Source organism: Vulpes vulpes, chromosome 8 (assembly GCF_048418805.1).
Source record: "Vulpes vulpes isolate BD-2025 chromosome 8, VulVul3, whole genome shotgun sequence".
In the NCBI taxonomy this organism is placed as follows: domain Eukaryota; kingdom Metazoa; phylum Chordata; class Mammalia; order Carnivora; family Canidae; genus Vulpes; species Vulpes vulpes.
The window spans coordinates 52915420-52940188 of record NC_132787.1 but is presented as its reverse complement, the minus strand read 5'-3'; the positions used below and the strand labels follow the sequence as shown (position 1 = coordinate 52940188).

Below are 24769 nucleotides of genomic sequence, written 5' to 3'. Positions count from 1 at the left end.
GGCCTGGGGAGGACTGGGGGTTGGGAGGACTGAGGCTGGCGGGGAGGGGGTGTTGTTGGAAAATTGTAACAAACATAAGCTTAAGTGCACAGAACCTGTATGTAACATATCACAAAAGATTACAACGCACTCACCTGTGTAATCTACACACAGATGAAGAGGTAAAATAGTATCACTCCCATGCTTTACTGGGTCATAACCTTCTACCTCATCCCCTACTTCCATTTATTTATTTTTCTAAAGATTTTATTTATTTATTCATGAGAGACACAGAGAGAAGGCAGAGGGAGAAGCAGGCTCCCTGCAGGGAGCCCAGCGTGGGACTGGATCCTGGGAAGTCCGGGATCACGCCCTGAGCCCAAGGCAGACTCTCAACCGCTGAGACGCCCAGAAGTGTCCCCCAACTCCCATTTAATCCTTAGTGGTGGTGGTGGTGTTATTTTTCCTCTCTGTAGTGTTCTATCATTAGGGTTTCATTGCGAAAGCCCTTAAGGGTAATGAATTTGAGCACCACTATGTATTTGTTAGCCAGTTGAATTTTCTCCTGTTTCTTTCCCAACCTTGGTGATTTTCCTATAGGTCTGCCTTTTTCTTCTTGTTTTGCAAGATCTCATGAAGTATCTTCGGTACCAGTTGATTATGCTGACTGCAAATAAGTTCGCCCAAATTGTGACTTGACCTTTTACTCTCGATTCTGTGTTGTGATGGACAGAGATTCAGCCTCTTCATTAAGAATTAGTCTTTCTGTCTTATTTTTTAGATCCTTGCTTATGCTTGGGATCATGGGAATACGCTGCTACATTAATACCAACTAAAATAATCTGCCTTATCGTTTCACATTTTGGTGCCTGATCCATGTTAGAAGTGATTTTGCTTATGGTGGAGATAGGGATCACATTTCATCCTCCCTTGTCAACCACCCCCCCACCTCCTACATGGGATCGAATTATTATATGCTATAATCATTGAACATTTATAATGTTTTTAATACCTTTGTTTTTTGAGTCCTCAATTTAGCCCGCTTTCTCTGATTCTATTTGTGGACATACCAAAGAAACTCGATTCTCTTAATACTTTTAGTAACTTATTCCATAGATGTAAATAATTATAGTATTCATTTTTCATTTTCACTTCTCATAATACCTTTTCTTGCGTTTTCTTACTGGCTAAGATCTCCATCACAGTGGGGAAGAGAAGTGGTTGCAGGGGGCCTATTTGTCTGCTTCCTGATGGTTCCTAATTGGTAAGGTGGTGGTGGAGAAGGTCATCTTATCATCAACTCTAACGCGCTGAAGGTTTTTTGTTTGTTTTTAGTTTGGAAGCTCCCCTTTAGCAGATTAGGGCTGCTCCTTCTATTCCTGTTATGCTAAGAGGCTTTTAAAAATCATAAGCTGATAATGAATTTTTTCAAACACCTTTTCTGTGTTTTTAGTGATTATGATTTTCCTCTCTAAGTTGTTAATGTGATGAATTACTCTATTTTCTAATGATAACCAACTGTTTCCCCGGTGTAAGACCAATTTCATCACGACATATTTTAAAAATATATATCTTGATTCAGTATTTCATTTTTTTAAAAAAGCTTTTATTAATTTATTCAAGAGAGACACAGAGAGAGGCAGAGACATGGGCAAAGGGAGAAGCAGGCTCCCTGTGGGGATCCTGATGTGGGACTCAATCCCTGGACCCCCCCTCCCCCCAGGATGACGACCCGAGCCAGAGGCAGAGGCTCAACTACTGAGCCACCCAGGCGCCCCGCGATTCAGTATTTTAAATAATTTTTGAAGCTATGGATATTCAGCAATAAGTCGGGCCTCTCGTTTCTGTTTCTCACAAATTGCCTTTCTGGAGTTTTTGGTTTCAACCCAAACTCATAACAACAAGTTGGGGAATTCTGCCGCCCTTTGATGTTTTTAGAATTTCTTTGCTTTTGGAGTCACTTCTTCTAATGAGCTTTTTTGGTCCTTGAGCTTTCTTTGCAGGAAGACTTTTGAATTCTATTTTTTTTTTTTTTTTATGTGAAGCTTGTAGGACTAGTCCTCCTCCCCACCCCTGCCCAAATCGCTACGGCAATATACCTACATTTCCTCTAAAGCCTTTAACTGGTTGGCATACACATGTTTATGATATTCACGTATTGTTTCCTTATATCTAGCAGTTCAATAGTCGTGACTTCCTTCTTTCCTCTTCCCGGTTTTATCAGAGCCGTCTTTTCAAAGATCCAACCGTTCACTTTTCTCTTTTGTATATTTATTTCCAATGTTCTTTTTTCATTTTATTTCTTTTTAAATTTTTAACATTTATTTCTAATTTTCAAATTCCTGCTTTTCTATTTCATTTCTGGTCCCATCTGCTTTTGCTGTTCTTGTCATTCTTTTTGTAACTTTTTGAGATGGAGGTTTATCTCATTAGCCATCCGCCCTAATCGTCCTGATTTACATTTAAAGCTCTGTATTGTCCTCGAAGACTGGTTTTGCCACCTCATGGGCAGTAGCTGTAGTATTTTCAGTTTTGTTTGATTCAGAATTATTTCCTAATTTCCGTCTTCATGCCTGCTTTGATACAAGGATTGATAGAAGCATCTCTAAAATTCCAGATACATGAGATTTTGTTCTTATGTCTCATAACTGCATTTGAGATGCTAGTTGATTCTCTTGAAATAAATGTCATTGGAGGGTACCCCTACAGCAGCACCAGGATGAATATGTTCTCCTTAGAATATGTCGTCCTCTGGCAGGCTCTTGGGGTTTGTTAAGACTGGGAAACAAGTTGATGGCCTAAGGTTTCCCATACTACCCGGGCTATGTGTACTCAAGGCTAAATTCACTAGAGGTCAAGCCCATGGCTACATTTCCTCAGGGGCTTATAAGTATTTTATTTCATCTTTAAAGATTTTATTTTTAAGTCATCTCTACACGCAATCGTGGGGCTGGAACTTAGAACCCCAAGGATCAAGAGTCCCATGGTCTACCGAGTGAGCCAGCCAGGTGCCTGCTGGCTTCTGAGCTTCCTTCCTTATTTATTTATTCTCAAGGGCTTTTTCAACATTCCTTTTCCTTATATTATTTGTAGTGCCAAGGCCGCCTTGTCCAAAGAGCCCTGGGACCTGAAGGGGCAGGACTAGATAAGATCACCCCTACCCCCAAGGGCTTAGACCTTGGGAATCCCACCTTATTGTAGTGAGGACCTGCTATAATCCTTCTAGCGCGAGCCTGGGACTGAAAATGTCGATTTCCTTGTTCCTAGCCCTCGAGGACCATGAATAGAAGACAAAATAAGCTATCCTGGCAATCCACCCAGCAGCCTAAGGAGCTTTGTTGCCTCTTTTCTTTACTCTTTGCACTGGCACCTGCAAATGTTAGTGGCAAGGTTGCCATCTACCTTTAGGCTCTCTCTCTCTCTCTCTCTCTCTCTCTCTCTCTCAAAGATCCCGACCAGCTTAAGGAAAAACATACAAACGAACACCAAAAAGACTTTGCAATCGAAAATGAAATAGCTTGTATTCTCTTACTTTGAAAAGTCTACCATTATGGTTACCCAGGATGACAGGAATGGATTTAAAATTCCTGGACTTCTTGGAGTGAAACACCAGGAAAGGAAGCCTGCGAGAACCTCCGGTGCCGGCTTGCCCGCTGGCCTGCCAGAGCCAGGTGGTCTGCACCTGCAATACAGCATCCACGCTCCATCCGCCGAACGTCTCTTCAAAAGCAGCCTCTCGATGCCACACTGCGCACAAGCCCTGGGTCTGAGTATGAACCAACAAAAGGGGAAAGGAGCAAGTTTGGCCCTCCGTTTGACAACCCCAGGAGGAAAGATCCGCAAAGCACACAGGGGGCAAAAAACAAAAAACAAAACAAACAAACAAAAAACACAACAACAACAGCAACAACAACAAAAAAACCTCACTTACTTGGGCGAGTGATTCTGGGACTCTCGGCCCAAGGTTAGGCCCGTGGGAGAGGGGAGGGCGCGAGCCCCAGGGTTTCCGGAAAGGCTCTCGGGACCATCGCAATTTTGCTGCTAAGGAAAGAAAACCAGCAGGAGGCCGGTGATAAGCGTCCGCCATCTCTGAGCTCGGCGACTCCCGGTCACCAGCGCGCGCACAAGGGAAGTGGCAGTGCGGCCCGAGAAGGCAGGAGGAGAACCGGGTGACGCCACGGAAGAGCCGGCATCAGTCCGGGACTGGGAGACGTCGCGGGAAAGCGCCAGCCCCGGCCCCGACCCACAGCATTCGTGCAGCTGAGTCCCCCACGCTCGAGGGACCCGCAGGGGGCAAGAGCAGCCAGAATGCACCAGACGGAGCTCCCCTGGAAGACCCACACTCAGAATCCTAGGACCCCCGCGGAGGGGTTGGGGGGAAGACCGGCTAGCGCCCTCCGACGCACAGGGTCACCAACTTGATCGCCACTCAACCCTCGCCATTCTTCCAAACCGCTTCCCAAAAGACTTCAGGCGACTCACCCCCCGCCCCCGCCTCACCTGAATCCACGAGTTCGCCGCCTAGACCGTCCGCCTTTCAGCAGCCGCTCGCACCCACCCCATCCAACGCCCCCGCCCCGCACCCCCGCGCTGCCGCGTCTCCTACCGCACCTGCTGCGTCTGCAGCCTGGGTGCACAGACCTCCCCGGGCCCCGCTGCTGTCTTCGTGCTTCAGGATAGACGTCGCTTTCATGCCCACAGGTGTTCGGAGTCAGTATCAAAGCTAAAATGGGAAAGTATGCCCAGCGCCTGGGAAGAGTCTACAAGGTTTAAATGCAACGGCCCCGGAAGAAACTGTGGGATCTGGCTGCGGTATCATCGTTTTTGATGTCCTGGTGTTGATGTTTACTCTTACCTTCGGCTGAAGGAAGCAGTAAGAGTTTTCCATCTTGTGCACACCTCACCTGCTGCCTTTGTTGGGTCAGTAACATCACTTCCCAACACCGCTCAGTCTGCGAATGGGACGGCCCTGGAGGAGGACCGCACCCCTCTCACCGCTGCTCTTCCTCCCAACTCTCACGGCCGTCGGGTCCAGGCGCCTCTTCCGAACGCGAACGCGCGAACGCGTAGCAGGCCTTTTATGCTCAGTAAGAGCCGAGCTGAGGGAGCTGGGCCCACCGGCCGCTGTCCGGGGTACACACCAACACCGCGACGTGGCTTGGCCCCCGGAGCTCAGTTTTTCCGAGCAGAGCCGGATCTGCGCCCCTGGGGCATCCCCGCAGGATCTGAAGCTCTGCGGCGGAGCATATACCCGAGCTGGCCGCTGAGGAGCCTCTGAAGCCGCTTCTGCAGGCGGTTGACTGGAGAGCAGCAAGCACTGTGAGCCCTGAGAAGGGGCCCGGTATCGTCTCCGCCACCCCCATCCCCGCCCGGCCCGCGGAAGTTGGAGACTCGGGGCGGGGCGCACACCGCGCGGACCTCCGGAGAGGAAAGAAAGTCCCTTCGCGCGATGGGCAAAAGGTGGTTCCCTGACCGGGAATCGAACCCGGGCCGCGGCGGTGAAAGCGCCGAATCCTAGCCACTAGACCACCAGGGAGACGGTGCCAGGCCCTTCTCCCGGGGGCCTCCCACGGGACGGACAGTTTCCCCCGCGCTGGGGGAGGCCTCCGGCCTCTAGGAGGTCCCCCGGCCTCCCAGGAGCCCTTTCAGGATGGCATGCCCTCCCCGTCTCTCCAAACGAGAGCCCGCGGGAGACGCCCCAGGGCCCCGAGGCCCCGAGCCCCGCCAGGTCCACACGTCGGGCCGCACCTCCGGGCTGCCGCGGAGACGCACCTTTGGGAGGCGGCCGCGGGCGGACACGAGGAGCGGCGAGGGCGCGGGAGGGCAGGCGCCGGCGTGAGACCCCGGGGGGGGGGGCGCCTCGCCCGGAGGACCCCGAGGGACGCGGCCACCGAGCCGCGCGGACACAGCCCGCCTCATGGAAGGCTGGGCGGCCGGAGCTGGACCCCGGGTCTCCGCCCACAACCTGCGGCTCCCGTAGCTTTCCCACGACGCTGGGCCTGTTCATCCGCCCTGCAGACAACCGGAGCCTCATTCACCTGGGGTGGGGGGGGGGGGCGGGCGGCGGTTAGGTACCAGGGAGGCCCTTAGACTCCTGGGGGACGGGGCGGGGGGAGGGTCGTGTCCCACCCTGAGGTGAGAGGGATGAAGTGAACGCGTGTCTGGATCTGGGTGATGGTTTGATGAGTTACCAGTCGTTTCAAAACGTACCGCGCTGTGTGAAAACGCACAGACCCGGGGGGCGGGGGGGACTGACGCTACGCTACCGAGGTGAGGACTTACTCTGAGCCCCTTCAGACCGCGCAGTGTGCCAGGGGCATCAGGAGGCACAACCAGATAAATGGACTGAGACCCTGAAACTGCCGAACAGCTGACCCGGTGAGTTCGCTTTCAATAAAAACATGTCCTCGTGGAAAGAAAATAGGATCAATATGGGGGGCGGGGAGAACAGCTTTATTTCTACCTCACACTACACACAAAAATTAATTGGAGGTGCCTCATGAGACATAAAGGTTAAAGGTCTAAAGCAGTATTTGAGGAGACTTTGGGACTTGTTGGCAGGCAAAGGTTTACTAAACAGGACCCAGGGAAAAATATGTATATATTAAAAAAGACATGATGAATCAGACCTCATCAACCGTAAGCATATCTGCTCATGCAGAGGCCACCAAGACAGTGAAAGCAGCAAGCCACAGACAGGGAGAAAATGTTCCCACGACGAATCTGACAAAACAAGCAGGCGAGCAAATCCCCGAACCTGTAACTATAATGTGTCGGGAGCTCCTGCCAACTGGCCATTAAAAAACCTGGCCCCCGTGTTTTAGGGGGGTAAAGGCCATGGCACAGCTCCTTGGGAAAAGAAGACACGCAGGCCAACAAAGCGCTAAGAGAGTGCCCGCGTGTTCAGCCGTCAGACACTGGCTATTCGCATCCCGCGGAGACAGCACCACTCACCACTCTCCCAGCAGCACGGCTCAAACTGTGAGGACAGGCAGGAAACCCCAGTCTTGGCCAAGATGTGGACCCGAGATCCCTCGGGGGGTCTCCTGAGGAACAAACACCTTGTGGCGTGGAGTGGCTGCCCACCGGCATCTCACAATCCTGGAGGGCATAGCTGGTGTCCCTGGAGGGGCTACTGTGCGCACGGTAGGGAGGACGCCAGCCAGGAACTGACTGAAAAAGGCCCCGAAGCGGATTCCCAGGAGCCGGGGCTCGAGCGGCTCAGCGGGTCTACGGAGGAGGCGTCGCTAATCCCACCGGAAGTTTTCTCCGGTCTCTCAGCTCCTCCAGGCAGTGAGGAACCCGGAAACGCCACCTCCGGGCCACTGCAGCCCCGCGGCTCCCTGCAGGCCGGTCGGGGACCGACGACTGTGGCGATTCGGGGCCTGGGTTCTGCCCGCGCGGATCCCCATCTCTGTGACTTCCTGGAGAACCACTTCCTAGATGAGGAGGTAAAACTCATCAGGAAGATGGGCGACCACCTGACTAACCTCCGCGGGCTGGCCACCCCCCCCCCTCCAGCTGGGCTGGGCGACTATCTTTTCGAAAGGCTCACTCTCAAGCACGACTAGGAGCCTCTGGAGACCAGCAGGCTTTGAGGGGCTCCTCTGGCGCACCCAGCCCCCCCCCCCCGCCCCCCGTGCCAGGGCTTGTGCCTGAACCTTTTCCCCTGCAGCCACTTAGGCAGCTTTTTAACCATCCTGGAGCCCTTTCCCAAAACGTGGACCAAATGGACACAATAAAGCTTTTTGCAGGGGGGGAAAAAACAAGGGGGGGGGGAGCATTTCTTTAGGTTCCTTGCGCTCAGAACTCAGAAGGGAGACGGTGCCCAGGTCAGTGCACTGAGTTTCCCTCTGCTCCGGGGTTAGGCCTGCTGGCGCCCCGGGGGCAGCGGCGAGCAGGGCCGTCTGCCCCCACCCCCCACCCCGGACCAGCACTGCGGGCGGGTTTCCACGCCAGGTAAAAGGGAGAGGCGGCGAGCGCCCGGGAAGAGTGCCGTGACTCGGATTCGAACCGAGGTTGCTGCGGCCACAACGCAGAGTACTAACCACTATACGATCACGGCGCGCCACCCTTCCGGCCACGGGCTCGGCCGCCGCTGCGGGGACTCTGGACGCAAAGTCGTTCCAGGTACAGCGCCGCGTTCCTTCCGAAGAAACCGCAGGGCTGCTGCCGCCGTCTCCTGCAGGCCCACCTCCCCTGGGGAGGGGATACTCCTCCCCTTCCCCTCGATGCCGACGCGCGGCGAAGAACCCCCAGCCTCCATCTCCCGACCCCCATCCGGCCGGAGCCTCGGCACAGGGTCCTCGGGATCTCCGGCGGCCCGCGCCACCTCCCCCCACGCCCCCCTCCCTCCGCTGCTCCGCGCGGCCCTGGGCGTTTGCCCCTGCTGACCACCCCCTCCACCACCACCGCAGCTCCCCAGCTCCGACCGCCGTGGAGGGGAGTGAGCCGAGCGCCACCGGCGCCCAAGGTGCGTGAGGGAGGGACAGGAGGGAGGAACAGTCCCGGAAGCCGCGGGCGTCAGCGTCGCCGGGGACCCGTCGACGCCGACGGAAGGCGGGTGGCTCCCCCTAGCGCCGAGTGACAGCTCGCTCTCTAGTGGGACGTGGGCGGGGACTGTCCGCAGGTCTCTGTGGCGCAATCGGTTAGCGCGCTCGGCTGTTAACCGAGAGGTTGGTGGTTCGAGCCCACCCGGGGACGAGGCGGCCTTTTTAGAACCTAGAAAACGTGCTTTGGCAAAGGCACCACCGGAGGGCCGACGCCGAGGCCGGAAGGCCATCGCGGACTCTGGAGGAGGAAAACCCATCGCTGAGAATCCGGAAATCCTCGAAGGGCTGCAACCCTCTTTTTGCCTTTTAACAGTGCAGTTTCTGCCATCCTTTGTCCCTTTCCTTATACTCTTTCCGGTAAGTTGGTCCTAGGTGTTTGTGGTTACAGATAACGGCTGTCATCCTCCTTCTCGTGCACATATTTTTGGCCACCTGACAAATATTTCTACAGGGTAGAGGCCCGGAAGAGCAATTACTCTAACATAGTCTTTCCATGGTTTCTATATCATCCAATTTGTTGTTCCCTGTTGACGGGTTAGTCATAACTCTTTCTTTTGTTATTTCAGCGACTGCTTCAGGCTTCATAGCAGCACACACCTGTAACTTACCAGCCTCCCTCCAAGCCATCTCCTACCTCTTCACATTCCTTCAATTCAATATCATTGGAAGAACTTAAAGATGACAATAGACCTTGAAATTGCAGATTGACTTGACAAATGATGGAGAAATGCATGTTCGGATTTATATAAGATACCTTAAAAGGTTTACCCGCCGTCCCCACCCCCACCCCCAAACTGTAAGAATAATAAGTCAGTATGATGGCCAGAATTATAAGACTTAATCTCCATTAAATTTTATTATATATGTAACTTACTGAAATACATACTTTGGTATTGTATAAGCTCTTAAATAGTATTGGAAGGAAAGCGTGTTTGTTAGACCAGTATCGGAAATTTAGGCAGCTAAGTGTCCCTAGGAGTTTGAAGAGAAAATAAGCCCAAGACTTGTATAAACTAGAATACTATCTACCAATATTTTCTGCATTTTTAGTAAATCTAGAAGGCGACATAAAGCAGTTTTTAGATCAAAATTATCAAACCAATCTGATGCACACTAGGAGTCCTTTTATGAAATATGACATGATATATACATCTTCTGTGCCATTATATAGAAAATATTAAAATCCTTTGAAGTGTTTAAGTATTTGAGGTTCATCCTTACTGTCCACCTGATTTTTTGTTCTTGTACCCAGCACTGAGATGGCTAATTTATCTACAGCTAAACTATTTCTTGGTTTTGTTTTTGTTTCCTTCCCTGAGTCACAGATTCAGAGGGAAAGGAAATGTGAGGGGCACCTGGCTAGCTCACTTGGTAGAGCACGGGACTCTTCACTCTTGATCTCAGGACTGTGAGCTCTAGCTGACACACCTTGGGTATAGTGATTACTTAACAATAACACCAGAAGAAAGTAAGAAAGAGAGAAAGAAAGAGAGGGAAAGAAAGAGGGAGAAGGAAGAAAACAAGGAAGGAAAGGAAGGAAGGAAGGAAGGAAGGAAGGAAGGAAGGAAGGAAGGAAGAAAGAAAGGGAGGGAGGAAGGAAGGGAGGAAGGAAGGAAACCCCATCAATAGCATCTTTGGACCCCCACTGGGGGTCCCAGAAATAGAAGCTCGGTCACTACCCCACTTTGGGGAGAGGCACAATTGAATACACACCTCAAATCAGGTTGCCTGTGTCTGTTTGGACTCAGACTGGAGCTGGGACCAACTCAAGGCCAGGACAAGACTAAGCCCCATCATCACAGGGCAGCCACCTACCTGACAGCACCGGTGCAGATAATTCCAGAAAGCTCTTGAAAACTTTCCCCTTCCCTTTGGAGAATTTTCCACCTGCTCCCTTCCCCCTCCCACCCCAGGAAAGGATTCTTCAGCTTTGGCTGGGCCAGGACCCTCTAAGATCCCTGTAGGGTAGAGAGAGCCAGGAGGGCAGGAGCCAAGGGGGCAGCTGCACTTCCCTGAAGGGTCTCTCCCCGGGGTGGGAAGGTTCTAGAGCTCAGGCTGACCCTAGACCCGCTGCCCACCAGAAGGAGCCCAGAGGGCAGGCAGTGCTGGGGGCATGGCCACCTAATCCTGTTCCCACAAGCACAGGGCACGCCTGGCCTGCACTATCCCGCAAGAGGCAAATAACACTCCACCTGCCTGAAGCTTCTCTGCAGCCTGGAGGCAAGAGATGTCTGGTTCCTGAAGGGACAAGCGGGGTCTCCTCCAGAGGACAAAGCCCTCCCCTGGGCTCCGAAGAAAGGTCATGCCAAGCGAGGCTGGTTTGGAGGGACATTGCCCAAGGGAGGGAGCAAGAACGGCCCAACCCATTGTCTTGAGATGTCTGCCAGGTGCCTTCAAATGATGTCCAGTCTGTAAATATGAGGATGGAGGGAGAAAGTAAACGTGGGGAAATGTTAACTGGTGCACTTAGGGGAGGGATACAGTATATTACCACTCCTGCAACTTGTTCTGTATGTTTCAAAGTTTGCTTGTTGGCCTTAGAGGAGTGACAGAGTGTAGTCCCAAAGGGACCCCTGCTTTGGCTCCAGCAGATGAAAACCCAGAAAATAAAGGTTAGATTTCCCAGTCAGAGAGAGCAACAGCGGGGTGGGGACGTGTCCCATGGGCCCAGGGCTGAATCCAGCTGCCAATGGCTCCCAGCCCTACCCCCTGCTCCTCACCTCTCCCAGCCCCAGCCACACCTCCACACCTGGGGCTCTGAGGCCTGACCACGAGGGCACTGGCCTGGGCTGCATTCTGGTCTAGCTTAGCCCTGTGTGTGGCAGAGCCAGGGCCATGCTCTCTTTCTGAGCCTCCGGTTCCTTGGGAGTAAGGGGCGGCCTTGGCTCTCAGCAGGCAAGGAGCAGAGTCCCTCTACTTCATGACCTCGAACTAGTCCAAGGGCCCTCCTGAGGACGGTACCTGAAAGGCTCCTTTGGCGTCCCCGTGGGCTCATCAGGTGGAGCCCAACACTCTTAATCTACGCATCTTTGGCTTGAGTCCCAGGTGCAGTTGGTTTTCTTTTGTTCTGACAGGCAAATCTACCTTTCTGTAATGGTGGGGGGGGTGTGGGGGGGGGGAGGGGAAGCCAAGGTTGCTGCCCAAGGTTGCTGCCCAGGGAAGAAGGTGTTGGTTTTCAGAGCCATAGCACCTGTCAGCCTGTAGAGGAGACTTAGGGCCAGAGGAGCAGATCAGGGATGTAAAAGATCTGGATGTAAAAGTAACCTGAAGTCCACGTTGCCCTGTGTGCTCTTCTTGGCCTGATCTCCAGCGTGAGGGGGAGCAGACCAAGGAGGCCAGTCAGGTTGTTAAGTGCTGGGGAGTCTGAGTCTTTCAGGCAGCAGCAGAACCCCATCCAGCCTCAGGGGTGAGGTTTGTTTTATTTTGTTTATTTCTGAATGGCAAAGGGAGCTGCGCAAGCCGAGGCCCCATTGGCCGAGACCATGGTCCTCTGTGTGTTTGAAGCAAGAATAGAACCTGGGGTAAGAGAAAGAGAGCTGTTTCCGCCCGGTTTCGAACCGGGGACCTTTCGCGTGTGAGGCGAACGTGATAACCACTACACTACGGAAACCAGGCCGCCGGCGGCGCCCTCTGCCAGGACCCTGAAAAGCCTGGTCCTGCCACTACTGTCCTGCCCACCAGTTTCTTTGCCAAGTGCAAAGGCCCCTGGGAGCACCCGCGAGCCTGCAGGCCGGGGGACCGCAGCCCCGAGCGGCCCGGCTGGGCTTCCGCGTCTCCACCACCCCGGGCGGGCGGCCAAGACTCTGGGGGCCTCGGCAGTCCGGCTTCGGGATCCGCATCCAACGCAGGGTTTCCAGATCCGATTGGAGGGACCCCAGTGCTGGGACCCCCTTCCGGGAGAAGGGGGGGCGGGTCAGTTGCGTCCGAGCCCCAGGCGCCCCCGCCGCCCCCTTGGGGTCACCCGCCCTCCGGGGCGGTCGCCGGGGCGGTCCCCGCGGGGCGGTCAGCGCTCGGGGCTGGGAATCCTCCCAGGAACCCGGGGACCGGCTCCCCCCGCCCCCGTGGGCCCCGCGGCCGCGGACCTGAGCGCCTCCGTTCCCAGCCCTTCGCTGTGGCTCCTCCGCGGTCCTCTGGGCTGAAGGGCGAGACTCTGGTACCCTCTGGGCAAAAGTGTTCCCTTGGGTTCCTGCCTGGGCTGCTTTAAAGCCGCTGACAGGAGGCCTGTGGCCATTACCGTGGAACAGTGTCCAGAGAAATCCAGGCCTTGGAACGGAGGGATGAAAAGGAAGTGCGAGAAACCGTTCTAGTGGCACAGAGCCCACGAGTGGCATAGCCGTGAGTGCGGAGGGAAGGGCCGTTTCTACTGGGTGGGCTGCCTTGGAGTCTCTCTGTGGCTCCACAGCCAGACCTGAAGAAAATAAGATTGTTTCTCTTTCTCTGATGAAAATTTTTATCTTGTTATCTAGTTTTATTTCTTGCCTTTCAGGGTGAATACTGGTTTACTGCAAATACTCCATCATCACTGAAAGAGGAAATCTACATCTTCCAGATAAATATTTCTCCTCCTCCTCCTCCTCCTCCTCCTCCTCCTCCTCCTCCTCCTCCTCCTCCTTCTTTCTTCTTTCTCCTTCTCCTTCTTCTTCTTTTCTTAAAATAGGAGGGGATCACTGGTGCATATTTGAAGTTTTCTAATAATATTTGGGGTAAGCCTGGCTGGATATTAAAAGCACTTGCTAGAAGCATGTGCAGAAGACTGTCCTCCATGAGCTAAACCATCATCATGCTTTGTCCAAGCTACAAGGATTTGATGAAGTTGGATCCAGTTCCCTGCCATGCCATCTCCACTGTCAGTTAAATCACCATCAAAATTATCAAGTAACCGGTCGTCCAAGTGCTGCTCACCAATATGGAGGGGAAGAGGCCAACCAAACCTTTTAATACTCCTCATTTATTCTGGGGAATGTCGAAAGTCAGCAGTGGTGCAGTTAGGTGGAAAGAAAAGTCTTAATTATAATACTATTAACAGCTTTCTCAGAGCTTCACAGTGTGACCAGCACAACGTCCCTCCATGCTGTACCGCATATAACTTGTCTAGTCCACATAACAACCTGAGATAGCGTAGCTTATTACCACCCTTCGTTGCAGGTGTGAATACCCAGACACTGAAAGGCCGAGCTGACTTTCAAAGGGCCCTAGCCCTGGGATGGTGAGAGCTGGCACTCAGAGCCAGGCAGTTTGCCTCCAGAGCCACTGGGCTTGACCATCCTGCCAGTGTTAACTGAGAAGACTTCACCAAGATTTGCTTCCCCTCCTTCTTGCCCAACCTCCCTGATTTTGAAAAAGAGAGAGAGAAGATTCAAAGTAAAGCCTACGAAACACTGAGAATTGTTTGGTGAAATAAAGGAGAAAGAACACACACAGCGATTTAGTCTTCCCCCGAAACAGACTCCATGGCTCCAGAGACCCTGCAATCACATGTCCCAACCAGGACTTTTCATTAAATCTCGATTCTTCTTTCTTTTTTAATTTTTAAAGTTTTAAAAATATTTTTATTGAAGTTCGATATGCCAATATATAGTAGAACACCCAGTGCTCATCCTGTCAAGTGCCCCCCTCAGTGCCTGTCACCCAGTCACCCCATCCCCCCGCCCACTTCTCCTTCCCCTTCCACTACCCTTTGTTCATTTCCCAGAGTCTCTCATGTTTTGTCACCCTCTCTAATTTTTCCCAGTCATTTTCTCTCTAAATCTCAACTCTTCTTAATGGTCTGAACATGGAAGCTCCCTTGAAGTTCGACAAAAAAAAAAAAAAGAAAAGACTGCCTTTTGTGTTCAAAGTGTAGAGGAGACAGACGCTGAGCACTCCTGCCTACTGACTTAGGGCAAAGGGAGTACTTTGGAGTGACAAGCGGAAGGGAGGGTATCCCATAAAGATGAGACAGAACCATGCTTTTCAAAGTTCATTAATGAACATAGCACTTCCATATTTGGCCACATCCATGGACCTTTAGCATCGATTAGGTAATATTTTCCATACTTTGATTTACATCTTTTACGCAGTAAATTTATTTTAAAAATTAATTGTATATCAGCATCACAATTCCAACACCAGTAGGCATTGGCACAAACAGGATGTAACTATAAAATTACATAAAAGGAAAAAATCTTGTAGTTATAGTTAAGAACAGAGGTAATCAGCAGAGCTCAGGAGCCTCCACAAGCTTTCCCTTGAGGCGTGGGCAGAGGCAGCCTTACAGTAACCTAGAGCAATGCTGGGGCTGGAATGATCAACACAAGAAAACCCCGGTCATGCCCGGTTTTACCACTGCCCTGCAGTAGCCAGGGCATGGAATGGTTCTTCTTTGCCAGCCAAGGGAAAACATGACATGCTGGCTTCTTTAGCAGCCAAGGGAAAACCGGAGAGCCCTCCCCTCAAATAAAGCTCAGGGAAAAACCAAGAGATCAGTACAGACACAGGAGCTGCTGGTGCTAGGGATGTACCAGATGGACTAAAATGAATCTAATGCTGAAGGAGGAGTCAGGACTTTGAAATAAAATCATCTTATGTGTCACTGACACACCAGATGAAAGAGCCAGATGTGCATTTTCAAATGCAGAGGCCACTGGACACATATGGCAGTTGAGTGCTTGCATTGTGGCTAGTGCTGAGAAAGCGAAGCTTCAAATCTGTTTTTTGTACTTCATAGTTCAGTTTAAATAGCTACACGTGGCCAGTGGCTAGAGCAGAGATAACACAGGTTAGAGAATAATCATCATACCATAAAATCATCTGCCTTATTTCTCCGTGGCAGTAACCAAAGTAATGACACTTCACATCTAATAACAATTCTTTCTAAAGATGCCTCTGAGAGAGAGAGAGGACACACACAAGCAAGCATGCGTGAAGGGAGGTGCCAAGGGAGAAGGAGGGAGAGTCTTAAGCAGACTCTGCTGAGTGCAGAGCCCAACAGATCAAGACCTGAGGCAAAACCAAGAGTCTGATGCTTAACGGACTGCACCACCCAGGAGCCCCCAGTAACAATTCTCGAGGGCTTTTTTCAGCTGCCTAGGTACAGATGAACGTCAGTTCAACCCTAGGGACCATATGTCCCCTGCTGTCTCTGCTTCCTCATCAGAGCCATACACCTTCCCGAGTCAAGGGAGCCTCAGCCAGTCCTGCTCTCTCACAGATGGGGTCTCAGTCCCTTGGCTGGTCATTCGGCCAGCCACCAGGTGGTGGCTTCATGCCTTTCCTCCCGGGTTTGACTGATGTTGCTGAAGCTCTGTGTTGGTCCACTGTTGTACGGTGCAGAAGTTTCCTTGTTTTTGAAAGTTCCTGGGACAAGAGCATGACTCCAGGCTCTTGCTGGCAGGAGGCCACACAGAGCCATGCAATCTCTGTGTGGATTAGGTGATGCAAGGAATCAGAGAGTCATGTCAGCCATTGAGGGTCTCTGGTAGAATTTTTGTCCCTTCCCCAGGTCACTGCGTTTGATTTCCAAGAGCAGCATTTTTACTCAATTTTGCAAAGCTAATTTCTCTATAGCACAGCCAAGACCGCAGAACAAAAATGGAAGCCACAGAAACAATGGTCGTGATGGACAAGTAAAGACACAGTTCTGAGGTAGGACTTAAATAGTGATGGGGAGGTCTTGGCCTTCGATGGGAACCAAAAGGTTTCCAGCAAAGCTCTGGCACTTTAGGAGCTTTGACTCTGGATGCCAATACCCTTCACTCCCCAAGTCTGTCCCAGAATGAAAGAGTATCCTAGAGCAAAGCAAACAACAGGTCTCTCAGATCCACCAGAAGCTGAGAGTGGGACACAGAGGACCAGAATGACAGAGTGACAGAGAAAATTACAGTGGGCACGTGGACCATACCCTCTAATTGGGAACTGGCTTTGTTTCAACACTAGAAAGGACCTGTCTTGGGATGGTCCAATGCCTACATTTTCCTCAGAGGCATCTCCACCTCTGAGCTATGATGTATATACAGAGATGAATATGAAAATTATATGTCAATCTTAGTAGTGAAGAGATTTTGAATGAGTTATCTCTCATTGTTGACTTACAGAAATTGGAACAGTTATAAGAATGGCATTAAACAAAGACAAAGCCAGGATTTATAAAAGAGATGGGAAAGAGAGCAGAAAGAAAAAAAAAAAAAACACAGAACGTTCGAGAATGGGGAGTTTTGTTTTTTTTTTTTCCTTTCCTTGGCAGACAGATGAGCTGAAAGCCAGCAAATAGCTAGTCTGGACAGTTCATTCTGGTGAAGCTGACCAACCTGTCAGATCAATCTTTTGGCTACGTGTGAATGCTCCAAAAGTTCTTGAAAGTTTAGTTGTGGGATGAATGTGGTGACTCCCCTATCCTCAACTTTCTTTGTGTAATACCTGCCAGAGTCCTTCCTTTGCCATCTCTGAATTATTTAAGCCTAATTGCACCCCAATCTCCTTTAGGATTTCTCAACTTCAGCACCACCCCTGTTGAGTTATTCTCAAAAGAGCAGACTTGACCATGAACACTTTGGTCTCTCCTTGACACACCTGTATGTAACAATTGGGTGTCAGCTTAAGGTAATGGCTATGACCAACACAGAATTAATTAGACAGCAGATAGCAGAGGAAAACCAAAAATCTGAGGACAGCAAAAATATCACAATAAATATTTTCAACTTACTTTGCCTGCTTGCCTTGTCCAAACCAGAAGTATCAACTTCAACTTTAACATAGCCAAGTGGCTTTAAACTTTTATTTAAGATTTCCTTATGGGCTATGGGGCTTGCAGGGCAAAGGGAGATGCAGACTTCTCGCTTACGAGGGAGCCAGATGCAGAGCTTGATCCCAGGACCTTGAGATCATGAACTGAGCCAAAGGCAGAGGCTTAACCCACTGAGCCACCTAGGCAACCCCAAATTTTTTCAACCAAGGTGTACTAAATATACAGTATATAACCTGTACCGTTAAAAAAAAAGCCTTACCAATGGAAGCAACTTGAATAACTACTGATGTAGTACCAACTAATGTACAGAACATTAACAGACCACAGAAATCCCATGACTTTTCCCACCCCAGGTCTCACAGGGTAATCTCCATCCCACACCCCCACATCATACCCCTCACTTGGGGAGATGGGGAGGCTGTTACTTAAGAGTTAACTGATGTCGGGATCCCTGGGTGGTTCAATGGTTTAGCGCCTGCCTTTGGCCCAGGACGCGATCCTGGAGTCCCGGGATCGAGTCCCCCCGCTCCCCTCCCCCCTCGTCGGGCTCTTCTCCTTCCTCCTGTCTCTCTCTCTCTCTCTCTCTCTCTCTCTCTTATAAATAAATAAATAAATAAATAAATAAATAAATAAATAAATAAATCTTAAAAAAAAAAAAAAGAGTAACTGATGTGACTTGGCTAGGACCCAGAATCCAGTCATGCAGATTTTATGTGAGGCAGTGTGCAGGTGATACACAGGGCATGGAGTTAAAAGTCAGGCACTCCATCTCTGGGTGGGCTTTAACCACCAACCTTTCAGTTAACAGCGAAGCACACTAACCAATTGCACCACAGAGACTTTATTGTGCCTTTCCCTTGATATCATAGGCAGTTGTCACTTGCACCCAGGATGTTCTGCTGCTCATCCACTAGTAAACTGCAAATTCTAAAGCTCCGCAAAACAGAGCTCAATCATGTTGCCTGGTTTGAAACTGGTGCACTTGAGGATTCTGAAACTAAAGGGGCAACAGAACCGTTTTGCCACAACCTGCTCCTTTCCTGCCTTATTGCCAGCACCTGCAGAGACCCCAGGGCTGCAATTCCCAGGACCTGAGCTCAGTGGGTCTTTGGGAAACTGAAGGCCTGTTGTGCTCCCGTGGTGGCTCTTTCCATTGCTGTGCCTTCACCCAGTGATGAGAGTTTGCCTGCCCTTCCAAGAGGTCTCTGCTTTTGTTTCCTGTGTCTATCAAAGGAGTCCATGAAGGCAGAGGTCATGGTGATGGTCCCTCCTGTCTCTTCCCCAAGAACAGGGTCTGATACTCACCAGGAAGCTCTGTTCAGACTTGTTGGATAAATTCTCCTTTAGCTTCTAGTCCCTTGAAGAACCCTAAGAATGAAAAGTCTTTCAAGGCAGAAAGTTCTTTGTAAAAAGCCTTTTTTTGGGTTGACTGCTTAGCTTCCCATACAGCAGGTAACAGGAAAGGTCTACTGTGCATCCTCTGTACTAGAGCTCTCCAAGCCCAGCTCACCAGCTCAGTGTATTCATAGAGGTAGATGGGGTCCATCCCTGGGAGTGGGGAAGGAAATATCAGCAGGTGTGGGGGAAGTGGTGGGAGTCAGAAAGGGAAACGAGACCTCCTAGGAGGCTTGTGTGGGGTGGGGGCAGGGAGGAGGTCAGAAGCTGGATCCAGAGAGGTGAGAATTATTCCTGATGTAACAGAATGGGGGAGAAGGGTCAGGGCTGGTGTGGGAGAGAAATCAGGAGGGAGGAAAAGGGGGAGAAAAGTAGGGAGGGAGAAAGAGATGAGGAGGGAATGTTAAGAATTTATACTTCTGGGAAGTCTGAGTGGATTAGTGGTTAAGCGTCTGCCTTCAGTTCAGGTCATGATACTGGGATTCTGGGATCAAGACCTGCTTTTGGGCTCCCTGCAGGAAGCCTGCTTCTCCCTATGCCTCTCTGTGTCTCTCATGAAAAAACACACAAATCTTTAAAAAAAAAAAATTGTACTTCCATCCCTCTGTCACTTGCCATTTTCCTCTTCCTTTTCTTCCCTTCCCTATAACTGAGGAATCCTGATATAATGAAGTCTGAGAAGAAAGACTTAAGTAATGCATGCTCCAGAGGACCAGCTCTTGGGTATAAAGATGGTTCTGCTCCTAGGGGGACTAGTGAAATAGATACAAGGGATTAAGAGTACACCTATCAGGAGGAGCACTGAGTAAGGTATAGAAATCTTGATATAGAATACTGTACACCTGAAACTAATATATAACACTAATGATACTTCAATTAAAAAAAAGAAAAAAATGGTTCTGCCCTTGTATGGCTTTGGATAAACACACGTCAAGTACCTCATTCTTTGTTTTGTAAAATGGGACTAATTAAAAGCATTCTATTTCATTTGTCATCAGATGTGCTGGGATTTAGGAACTACTAGATCATTCACGTTAAAAGTATGAATGAATAAGTATGAATGAAAAGTATGAATGAATATTGTCATCCTCTGAATCTTTTGACAACCACTATCCTTGTTTATTTTGAAGTGGTTTTTTTTTTTAAGGTTTTATTTATTCATGAGAGATACAGTGAGAGGCAGAGACACAAGGAAAGGGAGAAGCAGGCTCCCTGCAGGGAGCCTGATGTGGGACTCAATCCCAGGGCCCTGGGATCACAACCTGAGCCAAAGGCAGATGCTCAACCACTGAGCCACCCAAGCACCCCCATCCTTATTTATTTCACTTAGTTTTGCTCTTTCTAGAAATCCCTATAAATGGGATCACAGGACTCTGTGATGTACTGTATGTTTATGTCTGCTTGTTTCTCTCAGCATGTCTTTGAATTTTATCCATGTTATTGTGCATACCTGATTTTTTCCCTTTTTATTGCTGAGTAGGATTCCAATGCATAGAAATTCACAATTTCTTTACCATGCTCCTGATAATGGATATTTGGGTTTCCCATTTGAGCTGTTGTGAATAAAGCTGCTATGAACATTCTTATTACTAGGATTTTTGTAGACACATTTTTTTCCCCCATTTTTCTTGGACAAACACCTAAGGGAGGGTTTGATGGAACCAAAGAGGAAGAGGTATATGTTTAATTTTATAAGAAACTGCCAAAATATTTCCCAAAGTGGCTGTATATTTTGTAGTCATGCCAACAATGTAGGAGAGAGAGTTCTAGTTGTTCACAAAAATTCTCTCCTTGACTAAACTCTGATCATTTTGGCAGGCCTTCAGCAAGAGTCCCTTGGGTTGATTTAGCCAGAATCTTCCCCCTTACTCCTGACATTTTCTCTTAGTAAATTTTTGCTCACTAACCCTCACTGCTTCTGCTCTGGGCTATACATTCCCACTCTCCCTTGTATTCGGAGTTGAGCCTGGTCTCATCTTGCCTTGGAGCCAGGACAGTCAGAGATGAGGATTATGAAGAAAGACTCGGAGTCTCACTGAATTTTAATCTGCGGGACCGGGGGCCTAGCCTCAGATTTGGATTTGGACTCAGACCGAGGCTGAGTCTCCTCCAGCTTTTATTAAGAGAGCTAGCGGATTGGCTATAGGAATGATTAACTTTGGGGAGGAGAGAAAAACATGTTTACTTCAAAGGGTAAAAGAATAGGCTATTGACTCAAGGAAGGGGAGCAGAGGAGCTGTATCAGGAAAACAATGTGGTCAAGAATCTGTGTGGGGACTCAGGACCTCCCATATCCCCAGAGTGCTGAGGACTATGAGATTCAGTTCTCAGATAAGCTTTGCAACTGGTTCCCCACATCATCTACAGCAAAACCCCCTAATAGTAGTCCTCCTGAATAAAGCCTGCCTCACTGTTCTTTAACAAATGTCATGAATGATTTTTTATTTAATTCTTAAAGATTGTATTTATTCATGAGCGATACACAGAGATGCTGAGACACACAGGCAGAGGGAGAAGCAGGCTCAACTGCTGACCCATCCAGGTGCCCCCAGGAATGTTTTTTTTTTTTTAATGATTTTATGTATTCATGAGAGACACACAGAGAGATGCAGAGACATAGGCAAAGGGAGAAGCAGGCTCCTCTGAAGGAGCCAGATGTGAGACCCTATCCTGGGACCAGGATCACACCCTGAGCCAAAGGCGGATGCTTAACCGCTGAGTCACTCAGGCGTCCTCTCATGAATGATTTTTTTAACATAGTTCCACATCTTTACCAAGACTTGGTGTTTTCAGACTTCTAATTTTATTTATTCTACTGAGTGTAATGATATCTCAATGCAGTTTTAATTTCCATTTTCTTGACAACTAATGATACTGAGCACTCTTATAATAAAGATATAATAGTCAATAAACACAAATCTTTATTTCTAAAGTGTCTGTTCAAGTCTTTTCCCCATATTTTAAAAATGCATTGCTTGATTTTTAAAAACAAACTTTAGGAGTTCATAATATATTCTGGACACAGGTACTTTGTCAGGTATGTTTTTTTGAATATTTAGTCTCAGTCTATGCCTTGCCTTTTTCCTTTCATAATGGTGTCTTTTTGAGTAGATTTTTTAAATGCTGATAAAGTCTAATTTACTATTCCCTTCTCTTAAAATAACTTTTTTCTGTGCCATGTGCTAGGAATATTTGCCTACTTGGCTCACAAAGATATTTTCATATGTTTTCTTCTAAGAATTATAATGTTTTGATCTATGAGTCATAAAAAGTTAACTTTTGTGACTTTTATGAAGTAGGAATAGAATTTTCTTACAGCACCACTGGTTTCAATAAACCAACTCAATGGTTAAAGGAATGTTATAAGTCTTTATTGAAAACTGACCATATAAGTAGGAGAGTCTATCTCAGGCCTCTCAACTAATTTCCATTTGTCTATATTATTTTTCTTAGGCTACTTCCCACTGTTCTGCTTAGAAGAGCTTATAGAAAGTCTAAAGTTAGGTAGTACAAGTTTGCCAACTTATTTATTTGTTTTTAAGAGAGAGAAAGCAAGTGAGGAGGGGCAGAGGGAGAAAGAGAATCTTAAACAGGCTCCATATCCAGCACGGAGCCTGATCTCACAACCCTGAGATCATGACCTGAACCAAAATCAAGTCAGACGCTTAACTGACTGAGCCACCCAGTTTGCCAGTTTTGTACTTTTTTTTTTTTGCACAGCTCAATACATTTTGAAATATGCATATTCTTATGTAATCATCACATAGATCAAAGTATGCTATTACTTTCCCTTCTCACTTTCGTATTGTACCAAGCCTGTACATGTACTGGTTGATCTGAAGAGAATAAATCTTCAGTTGTCTGCCAAGATGATGGAAAGGCACAATGTCTACAATACTTAGCGTTTACTCTGAATTTTTTCTTGAAGTAAACATTAGTTCACTTTCAAGGCCTTTTAATTATTTCTGCTCAGGAAAAATAATGTGTTATTTAAATTTTCTGCTTAATTCTAGGGAGAGTGTCTTATGGAGAGCCTCATTTGCTGAGTTGATTTGCCAAATGAGGTTGCACGGCGACAACTACAGGAGAATGAATTTTTTTTTTTCATATGAAGGAAGATGGGAGTGGGGTTTAGATACAGTTCCAGAATAGGCTGGAACGAGTAAACTGATTTTAGGGTTTGGCTATGGATATCACATTTTGGATAAAAGGAGGCTGGATGGGGCAGCCCAGGTGGCTTACCGGTTTAGCACCATCTTCAGCCCGGGGTGTGATCCTGGAGACCCGGGATCAAGTCCCACATCGGGTTCCCTGCGTGGAGCCTGCTTCTCCCTCTGCCTATGTCTGCCTCTCTCTCTCTCTCTGTGTGTGTCTCTCATGAATAAATAAATAAAATCTTTTAAAAAAAAAAAAGGAGACTGGATGGTTATTTATATATATGAGAGGAAGATTCTAACGGAAATATCAGGTATTTAAAGGCTATCTATGATACTTTATCATTGATTCTTCTTTTCCATCTGTGTAAAAATAGCAAAAAGTGGACTTGATGTACTCCTTATATATTTTTTGAATGTATATTTAAGTAAGTTCCACAAACAATGCATTGAAAGTAAGAGAGGCTTAACCCGAGAGTTAAGTCTACCTAGCTGAAGTGCCCCTAGGTGTGTGACATTCTCAGTTGTAGTTGCTGTGGTGTCTCCTGTTGGGATGGGGGACCCCAAATGTGGGGGCCTTACTGATGGGGGTAGAGGGCCCAGTGGCACAGGCAGTAAAAACATTCATTTGAGGCAGAACAAAAAGAAGATTATTGAATACACGGCAGGGGAGTGATGGGCAGGTCACCAAAAAGAGACTGTGGGCAACCCAGGCAGTGGGTGGGGGCTGTATTTAAAGGCAAAAGGTGAGAAGGTATGGCGACTATGGCATTTTCCCTTTTTCAGTAACTGTGCCTGATTGTAAATAGCCCATTGGTTAGTTAGGGCTTATGAATATTTTGAGGTAGATCACCTGATGGCCTGTCTGTATTCAGCGGGGGGTGGGGGGAGGGGTGTATAGCCGGCCCTGGGCCCTTTCTACTTTCTATTGGTCAAGCCTGTTGCCTAAAAGTAGCCTCTACAGTTGCTTTCTCGGGTTTCCCCCACACCTGGAAGTCTGCATTCAAAGCCCATCAGGAGCCATTTCCTTTGCTAGAATATTTTAAAGTACTCTTCCGTCAAGTAAGTGCATTAAAGATACACTTCCCAGTTGCATTCCTGGAATCCACAGAAAGCCCAGGGAGAGATGGAACAGGGGCGGGTTCCTCACTGACCGCCAGGCCGAGCCTCCCCCCAAGACGGGAACGACACTCACCTTCAGCAGCCACGGGACCCCGGTTTCATCTTCCGCCGCGTTTAGAGAAGGAAAACCGCCTGCAGCTGTTCCTTCCCCTCGGCTCTATCTCCACCTCTCCCTTTCCGTTTCTCCCAGAGCGTTTCGGGAGCCTAATATTGGACGGGACCTCGGGGAGGCGGCCCCTCTCCTCCCGGGCCCTCCGGCCTGGGCGTCTGGGCGGCTCCGGCCGGCCGGGACGTTACCGCCCGCGGGGGAGGACGCGGGGCCGCGAGGGCGGCAGGGGGCGGGGGGCCCGCGCGGGTCGCGAGGGCGGTGAGGTGCGTCCGCGCGCCCCGCGCATTTGCGCGTCGCCGGCTGCGACACCTTGAATCGACGCCGCCCGGAGCGGGTCCGCCGGCCGCACGCAGGGGTGCGGGGCTCGACCCGGCGGGAGCGGCGGCGCTGAGGGGGCCCGGCCCTGTCCTGCCCCTCGAGGCGGGCCCGGGAGAGGCTCGTGTGACGCGCAGCGCCCAGGACTCGGCTCCGCGGCGGCCCAGCCGGCGGTCCCCAGGTTAAAGGTCGCAAACCCTGCAGTCTTTGCGGAGCGGCGGTCGCGAGTGGAGTCCTTCTCTCCGCCCGTGTCGGGACAGCCGTTTGCCAGAGACCGACCGCAGGAAGACAGCGTGGCTCCGGGACCGGGGCTGACGAGAGAAGCCGCGCGGTTTTCCGACACAACGGGTGTGTGGCGGGGAGGAAGGCCGGCGTCAGAGAGCGCGCGGGGTGGCCCGAGCGTGCGGAGCATCAGCGGAGG

General features: G+C 49.6%; 2 protein-coding genes and 4 non-coding genes across 12 annotated transcripts in view; 2 read left to right on the top strand and 4 right to left on the bottom strand.

Annotated features, from left to right (window-relative positions):
* Positions 1-1614: 1614 nt before the first annotated feature.
* On the bottom strand, positions 1615-9291 carry LOC140599963 (uncharacterized). Of its 4 annotated transcripts, none has more exons than XM_072766685.1 (5): positions 8028-9287; positions 6262-7418; positions 4591-6017; positions 3911-4017; positions 1615-3745 (listed from the first exon to the last, which is right to left on the bottom strand). In XM_072766685.1, the coding sequence occupies exons 3-5, from the start codon at positions 4670-4672 to the stop codon at positions 3440-3442; spliced, it is 495 nt and encodes a 164-aa protein (XP_072622786.1). In that variant the 5' UTR covers positions 4673-6017; positions 6262-7418; positions 8028-9287; the 3' UTR covers positions 1615-3439. The 4 variants fall into 4 exon arrangements, 3 of the variants coding, with proteins under 3 accessions (XP_072622786.1, XP_072622785.1, XP_072622784.1); XM_072766684.1 differs by having other exon boundaries at positions 3911-4020; positions 8028-9282; XR_012003043.1 differs by lacking the exon at positions 4591-6017 and having other exon boundaries at positions 3911-4020; positions 6934-7418; positions 8028-9291.
* TRNAE-UUC (transfer RNA glutamic acid (anticodon UUC)) lies at positions 5444-5515 on the bottom strand. The gene has a single exon. It is a non-coding gene; the product is annotated as a tRNA-Glu (tRNA).
* On the bottom strand, positions 7973-8044 carry TRNAH-GUG (transfer RNA histidin (anticodon GUG)). The gene has a single exon. It is a non-coding gene; the product is annotated as a tRNA-His (tRNA).
* On the top strand, positions 8609-8682 carry TRNAN-GUU (transfer RNA asparagine (anticodon GUU)). The gene has a single exon. It is a non-coding gene; the product is annotated as a tRNA-Asn (tRNA).
* Positions 9292-12068: 2777 nt separating the features above from the next.
* TRNAV-CAC (transfer RNA valine (anticodon CAC)) lies at positions 12069-12141 on the bottom strand. Its single transcript has one exon. It is a non-coding gene; the product is annotated as a tRNA-Val (tRNA).
* A 9069-nt stretch (positions 12142-21210) lies between these two features.
* Positions 21211-24769, top strand: part of LOC140599962 (NBPF family member NBPF6-like protein) — a 35816-nt gene continuing 32257 nt past the window's right edge. For all 4 annotated transcript variants that reach the window (XM_072766680.1, XM_072766682.1, XM_072766677.1 and 1 more), the window contains exon 1: positions 21211-24768. The gene's annotated coding sequence lies outside the window, so the exon portion shown is untranslated. The remainder of the gene's footprint in view (position 24769) is intronic.